Raw genomic sequence first — 7,691 nt, 5'->3', positions numbered from 1 at the left:
TATAAAAAAGTAAATACATGAGGGTTTAAATGATGTCATTTTTCTCTTCCGGGATATAATAGTGGAATCTCAAGCACAACTATGACAAGTGGGTTTGTAAATTAAGGTGAGAAAAAAAAAATAGAGTGAAATTTAATTCTAATTATTTAAATTTATATTATTCCAAGTTTACTTAAATATATTTTTCTCAAATTTAAATTTAAATTTTTATATTTTAAGTTCAACCTATTATAATTAGGTCAAACCTAGTATCAACCTAGTATTAAGTTGTATTCAAGATCATACTGAATCAGGTAAGTTTATATTTATTTGAAGATAAATTCATAATGGCCCATGTTTAGTTGAGTTAGATTAGGTCATGTTATTTTTAGTCCAAATAGATTAAACTTAGTCCAAGTTAACTCAGGTAGTTTATTTAAACTTAGACTGAGTCAAAATTGTTTAAATCCATCAAGTTTATGTTTTATCTGAGTCAAAGCTAATTTACATTTAACTGATGTTTATCGGAGTCAAAACTAATTTACATTGAACTGAGTTGGTCTAGATCAGTTCAATTAAAATTAAGTCAAGACTATTTTAATCAAAATTAATTAGGCCTAACTCGATTAAGATCATAACGAATTAGTCCTAACTCAAATTGACCTAGATTTGGTTGTGATCACATCAAGTCCAATCTATTAATAAAGCAAAAAAGTGTAACCTATACTTTCTTAAACTCATGATATTATATACATAACCATACCGATTGAAAAGGTTGAAGGCACTCATTAAAGCAGATTTAAAAATAAGAGATAAAAAAACGGACCACAAGTACAGTGAATCACTAGTATACACCATCTTCTTAGTTTCGTGTTATCTAAAAAGCCAAAATGTCCATAAAATATCCAGTGGCAAAAATAGTGACTTAATTCATAGATTAACTTTTATTCAAACCAATAAATTGTACAAATGCATGATCGGTTCCACCAACCATATCGCATAAAGTTTTGTGACAAGGTGATTACTGCAAATCATTATCCAACCCCTTATTATATAAACCAGAAAATCTAGCTTCTCTAGTAAATTCTACATGACTTATTTCGATCACAAAACAAACATAGCTTACAACCTAAGATAAAGGACAAATGGTGTACAAAGAAAACAAGCAAAACAGAAATCTGTTGTTGTTCAATATTGCATTAGAGGAGTTGTCCAAGTCTAATCATGGGTAACTGAGCTGGTAACGAGGATTTCCCCATCATTAACATTTTGGACACTTCAGCCATTGTTGGGCGAGAACTTGGATTTTCACTCAAGCAAGAAAATGCCAAGCTTGAAACCAAAATGACATCCCCGACAACTGATTTAAGAGGATGAGGAGGCCTTTGGTCTAGCACATCCAGTAGTAGCAAATTATGAGTTATTGCTGCTGAAGATGAAGATAACAACGAAGAAACGAGATCCCCCGGATGTTTCCCCATGATGATTTCTAGGCAAAGCACACCAAAACTGAATACATCACATTTCTCAGTTACTTCCATAGTTTGAGCAAACTCTACAATAAATGAAAATTTTGTGTTAAGCAGCATGAACAGATGCATAACATTTTGTATAAGCTGCATGCAAGTTTCGCTAAGTTAATTTTCTTAAAGGTTTTGGTATTGGCACATACTAGTTCTTGCCTTGGGATCGATCAATCCAATACCTTTTCAAGTGAACAGTGTTTAAACAGTATTTGAACATAAAATAGTGTAAATTAATTGAAAAATAATTTCCATCAATATTTCTAAGAATGAGAAAAGGTGGTGTCTAACCTGGAGCTGCATACCCTAATGTGCCTTGAAACGTCGTCCAAGAGCAACCAGGCTTTAGAATCTTAGCTGTTCCAAAATCAGTGACACGAGCTTCGTACTGTGAATCAAGAAGAACATTCTTGCTCGATATGTCACGATGGATTATTGGAGGTGAGCAATCATGATGCATGTAGGATAAAGCATTGGCCACACCTTTAACAACATTCACCCTCTTTTCCCAATCAAATGCAGATGCTTTTTTCTCATTGCTTAGGGTTTGATCCAAGCTACCCCCTTCCATGAACTTATAAACCAAAAATGTGAATCGTGGATGTGAGCAAAACCCGCATAGCTTTACAATATTACGGTGCCTGATTTCGGTCAAAGCTTGAATTTCATTCTCAAAAGCTTTAAAATTAGGCTTCTCTCCATCTGTTCCTAGATGAAGTTTCTTCACCGCATAAACCTCACCTGAAGGGAACTCGGCTCTGTAAACATTTCCTTGTCCTCCGACACCTATGAGATATTCGTCATTAAAATTGTGGGTAGCTTCAATGATAGTTTCAAACATAATTTTTCCATCACGACTCCAAACGGAAAACACTTCTTGAGACAATGCATTTTCTGATACTTCTTTTCCTTTAGCTTGGGCTTCTTTCTTCCTTGCTTTTCGACAAAGAATATACATTGAAACACCCACCGCACACAATATTAATGCAAGAGCACCCAACATGAGAAGTAATATCAGAAGAATGTCCTTGTGCTTCCTTTCATTGCGGTTGGCTGGGCAAAGCATCAACCCAGTGACGTTCCCACACAAACCTGTGTTATTTTTCAATGATTCAATTGAAGCATTAAGAAAGGCTCCATTTTTGGGAAGTGGCCCTTCTAACCGATTGTATGATATGTTGACAGAAACCAAATTTGACATGCCCTCAAAACTGGATGGAATACTTCCAGAAAGATTGTTGCGAGAGAGATTCAAACAGTTTAGTTTGATCACCGCTCCAAGTTGCCTTGGTATTGTTCCAGTCAAAAAATTCCCACTAAGATCAAGGTATTCAAGAGGCTGAAGTTGGCGAAACTCCAAGGGAATATTTCCGTTTATTTTATTATTGCTCAAAGTTAACTTCCGTAACTTAGGCAACTCTACAACTTCTGCTGGTATTTTTCCACTCAACTGGTTATCTCCAAGATCCAATTCTTCAAGAATTTGCAGTGATCCAATTTCCTTGGGAATGTCTCCAGAAAGATCGTTGTTGCTAATCTTGAGTTCAATTAAAGATTTCATATTGCCTAATTCCTTTGGAATCTTTCCCTTCAAGTGGTTAGAAGAAAGGTGAAGCTTGCCAAGTTCGGTTGCCTCAGCAAGTTCGACTGGTATACCACCAGAAATGTTATTGTTGGATATCTTTAGGGTATCAAGATTAGGACACTTACCCCAGTTTGATGAAATTTGGCCGTAAAACTTGTTGTCGCTCAAATCAATGTAGTTCAAATTTGGATATACACCAAAATCTTGTGATATATCTCCTTCCAATTGGTTCCCATCCAACCGGAGTCTAGTAACACTAGCACAGTTCTTCAAGCTTACTGGCACCGGACCGGTGAAACGGTTGTGGTGAGCACTAAGGAGGCTTAGGGACCCAGCAGAGCAAATTTGAGGTGGTAAGTGGCCTGTGAAATCATTCTCAGCAAGTAACACAATATACCATTTATTATTGTTATTCAAGACTTGTGAAATACTGCCATTAAGTTTGTTCACGGACAATGCTAAGTTGGTAAGCCTTTTCAAATTTTTAATTGTGGCTGGAATTGTTCCTGAGAGATTGTTTCTTTCGAGACTAAGCGTTTTCAAATTGATCAAATTTCCTATAGAGGGAGGAATTGATCCAGAAAAATTGTTGAAGCTTAAAAACAAATAGGTAAGCTTAGTCAACTTTCCAATCGTGGAAGGAATGGGACCTGAAAGTTGGTTGTGATCAAGTCCAAGTTTATCTAAATTGCCCAAATTTTCTATGGAAGCAGGGATTGATCCAGAATGGCTATTGCCATAAAGGTTGAGCACTGTTAACTTGGACATGTTCCATATGGAGGATGGGATTGGCCCATGTAGGTGGGAGTTGTTAGAAATGTAAAGTTGACTTAAATTTCTCATGTTACCTATTGTTTCAGGTATAGTACCAAAGAGAGAATTTTCTGACAAATCCATGAGCGCAAGGTTTGTTAACATTCCAATTTCTTGAGGAATGGAACCGAGAAGTTTATTTTTACCAATAGCTAGATATTTCAACTTGTGCAAGTTTCCAATCTCTGGTGGAATCTGGCCAGAAAAACTGTTGTTGCTTAAATCTAGATATGTCAAGTTTGACAAGTTTGCTATGGAATTAGGAATCTCTCCACTTAATTGACATGTGAATAGATCGAGACCTTGTAAACTCTTTAGTGTCCACACTTGTTGAGGGATGGAACCATGGAAATAATTTGCAGAAAGATTCAAAACATTTACTCTGGACATGTTACCAATTTGTGGTGGAATGGTCCCATAAAAGGAGTTGTTATAGATATTTAGGATGAGTAGGTTAGGGAAAGCTGAGAAGTTGAGGGCGTTAAGGGTACCTATGAGACCATAATTTGCAAGATCTATGGTGGAAATGGACTTGGAATTGTACATGTTACAATGAATTCCATCCCATTTGCATGGTGTAACACCATTCCATGTTGACAAGACATCTTGGCTGGATGTGTGAAGGCTGTGCTTCCACTTTAGCAGTGCATTGGCTTCACTGTTCTCTGCTACAGCTTCATCAACAATAGTGACTGAGATAGCAATAGAAGCCAAATAAAAGATTTGGGAGAAACAAGCAAGTTGTGTTACAAATATCAAAATAAACCAGTAAAGAATCCTCCAGCAGGCTAGAATCTTGATGGATTGCATGGTTCAAGTATAACTCTGGCTTTTTAGGATCAAGAATATAATATGAAAATGTATATTCTTGTAAGAGGAAGGTGTATTTTGGTGAGGATAAAGGTTGAAACTAGAAGATGCTTATAAAGGAGATTTAGGAAGTAGTGTGCATTTGCCACTTGACTATATTTTCAAAGTCTAGCACTAAACCATTGAAAATTTATGTATTGGGTTTCTTAAAGGCAAAGTATTTTATTCAAAAGTTGTGTAGTTGGTTCATCTTATAAATTAGTGAGTAATTCTGTTATAGAGAATTGCAACATAACGATAAGAACAACGCCAAACTTTTTTACAAAAAAGTGAAGTCATTTATCACACATCACATTTGTAGAGAAACATGTCCTACTTTAAAAAAAAGGGTATCATGTGATATGAAATCACTTCTCACAGAGACATTATTTAATTCAAATAGTAAAACAGTTAAAAACATAGGAAACCAAAAAGGAAGGAAGAAAGAAAAACCTTACTAAACTACAATTTTCCATAAGACATCACACTTTTCCACACTTTCCTAAAGGCATTCCAAGTTTTTCAAAGTTTGCATTATTGAAGTCTCAATTTTTGAACAAAAGTTGCTTAGAGAAAAGTTGATGTTTTAAAGGTTCTTTTCCCATTGATTTAGAATTGAAGATAGAAAACAGAGAAAAAAGACACGTATAGAGATTAAATAATTTTGTCGGTCTATGGTACTGTGTCAAATTATTTTACTCAAATATTTACTCCCAGTTTTTTTTTTTCGAAAATTCCACAGTAAGAAATTGAGAACTAAGAAAAGGTATGCATTAATAGAAGGAATTATATAAATTCTTTTAATGAAATTTAAAATGTGCATTTTCCACTCTCAAATAGTTTATCATTTATCATTAAATAACACTTGTTACAAAGTCATTTTAGTTTTAATTTTATCAATGCTAATAATAAAAAAAAACTTAAAGTTTAAAGGACAATGTTTATTGACAGTGATGCATAGTATTTTTAGAATACAATAATTCACTTCAACTATAACAAATTAATGATTATTGTATTATATGAAATATACTCATCGAAGTTAGGGCAGTTAGCAAGTATATTAGCAGGTATATTAGCAAATATATTAGAAGGTATTATTGGATTTGATTGTCAAAAAATATACTGCGTAAATGGTTAATTAATATGTTTGGTTTTGGTTGCCACAAGCCCTATAAATATAATGTGCAGGTAAAATGACTTGAATCTATTATAATAAAGTAGAGACCTTTTTATGCAACATATCTGACTTGAGAGTCAGAATGTCTTCTGCAACCCACCGGAGTGAATTGCGTTCACGAAGAGGATTGGACGATCGAAACATTTCAGAGCAAGGAAGGACGACCGATCCTCAGACAAATTTAACCGAAATTTGGCGTCCACCGTGGGGCCCGAGCGGCATCCCCATGAAACCACGAGTAACAAGAGAAAAAATTCCATAAAAAGTTCTAAAGGCATGTCTTTTGTTTTGATAACTTTCAGTTGGACTACTAACGTTCAACCTTCTCAGGTTTCAATGACTCTTCATTATAAAAGAAGATTATAAAATATTAAATTATAAAATATTAAATTATAAAATATTAAATATTTTGTTTAAAAGGTTCAATCCCTTAACACTTGGTCAGTGGGACCACCAACGTTCAACCTTGTCAGGTTTTAATGGCTTCTCATTATAAAATATTTTATTTAACGCATATTTTATTGTGACTAAAAATATCCTGCACAAGAAAACCTTTACCGCTTGCGTTGGACCACGAACGTTAAACCTTGTTAGGTTCCAATGACTCTTGATTATAAAAGAAGATTATAAAATATTAAATATTTTATTTAACACATATTTTTGTGAGTAAAAATATCCTGCACAAGAAGGTTCAACCCCTTACCGCTTGCTCAGTTGGACCACCAATATTCAACCTTCTTAGGTTTCAATGACTTTTCATTATAAAAGAAGATTATAAAATATTAAATATTTTGTTTAACCCATATATATTTTTATGAGTAAAAGTATCCTCCACAGGAAGGTTCAACCCCTTACCGCTTGCTCAATTGAACCACCAACTTTCAACCTTCTCAGGTTCCCATGACTCTTCATTATAAAAGAATATTATAAAATATTAAATATTTTATTTAATCCATATATGTTTTTGTGAGTAAAAATATCCTGCACAGAAAGATTCAACCCTTACCACTTGCTCAGTTAGATCACCAACATTCAACTTTGTCAGGTTCCAATGACTCTTCATTATAAAAGAAGATTATAAAATATTAAGTATTTTGTTTAACCCATATATATTTTTGTGAGTAAACATATTTTGCACAGGAAGGTTCAACCCCTTACTGCTCGGTCAGTTGAACGTTCAACCTTGTGAGGTTCTAATGAATCTTCATTATAAAAGAAGATTATAAAATATTAAATATTTTGTTTAACCCATATATATTTTTGTGAGTAAAAATATCCTGTACGTGAAGGTTTAACCCCTTATCGCTCGGTCAGTTCGACCACCAAAATTTAACCTTGCCAGGTTCTAATGGCTTCTCATTATAAAAATAAAATATTGAATATTTTGTTTAACACATATTTGTGAGTGAAATATCTTGCACAAGAAAAAGTTTCAAAGAGAACTCTTAGCGTCTACTACTCAATATAGGAAAAAGTTCAAAAAAGAACTCCTATTGATCACCGCTCGGTCTAGACAAAGTTCAAAAAAGAACTTCTAGTGTCTTCGCTCAACATAGGAAAAAGTTCAAAAAAGAATTCGATCACCGCTAGGTCTAGACAAAGTTCAAAAAAGAACTTCCAATGTCTTCGCTCAACATAAGAAAAAGTTCAAAAAAGAACTCCTATCGATCACCGCTCGGCCTAGACAAAGTTCAAAAAAGAACTTCTAGTGTCTTTGCTCAACATAGGAAAAAGTTCAAAAAAGAACTCCTATGATCACCACTCG

At 34.2% G+C, this 7,691-nt stretch overlaps 1 protein-coding gene across 1 annotated transcript; it reads right to left on the bottom strand.

The window, feature by feature from the left end:
- Nucleotides 1-965: 965 nt before the first annotated feature.
- On the bottom strand, nucleotides 966-4,868 carry LOC124840518 (uncharacterized). Its single transcript, XM_047316583.2, has 2 exons — nucleotides 1,794-4,868; nucleotides 966-1,534 (listed from the first exon to the last, which is right to left on the bottom strand). Exons 1-2 carry the CDS (start codon nucleotides 4,708-4,710, stop codon nucleotides 1,179-1,181), a joined length of 3,273 nt encoding a protein of 1,090 aa, XP_047172539.2. The 5' UTR covers nucleotides 4,711-4,868; the 3' UTR covers nucleotides 966-1,178.
- Nucleotides 4,869-7,691: the final 2,823 nt, after the last annotated feature.

This window comes from Vigna umbellata, chromosome 4 (assembly GCF_029865625.1).
Source record: "Vigna umbellata cultivar VRB3 chromosome 4, Vumbellata_1.0, whole genome shotgun sequence".
NCBI classification, from domain to species: Eukaryota; Viridiplantae; Streptophyta; class Magnoliopsida; order Fabales; family Fabaceae; genus Vigna; species Vigna umbellata.
This window is presented reverse-complemented; position numbering and strand designations above follow the sequence as displayed.

Excerpts from the sequence above, each read along its gene's own strand:
- LOC124840518 (XM_047316583.2), bottom strand. The coding sequence starts at position 4,710 with ATGCAATCCATCAAGATTCTAGCCTGCTGGAGGATTCTTTACTGGTTT. Across the intron at positions 1,535-1,793 it reads ATTAGGGTATGCAGCTCCAG|AGTTTGCTCAAACTATGGAA; the intron begins GTTAGACACCAC and ends CATTTATTGTAG.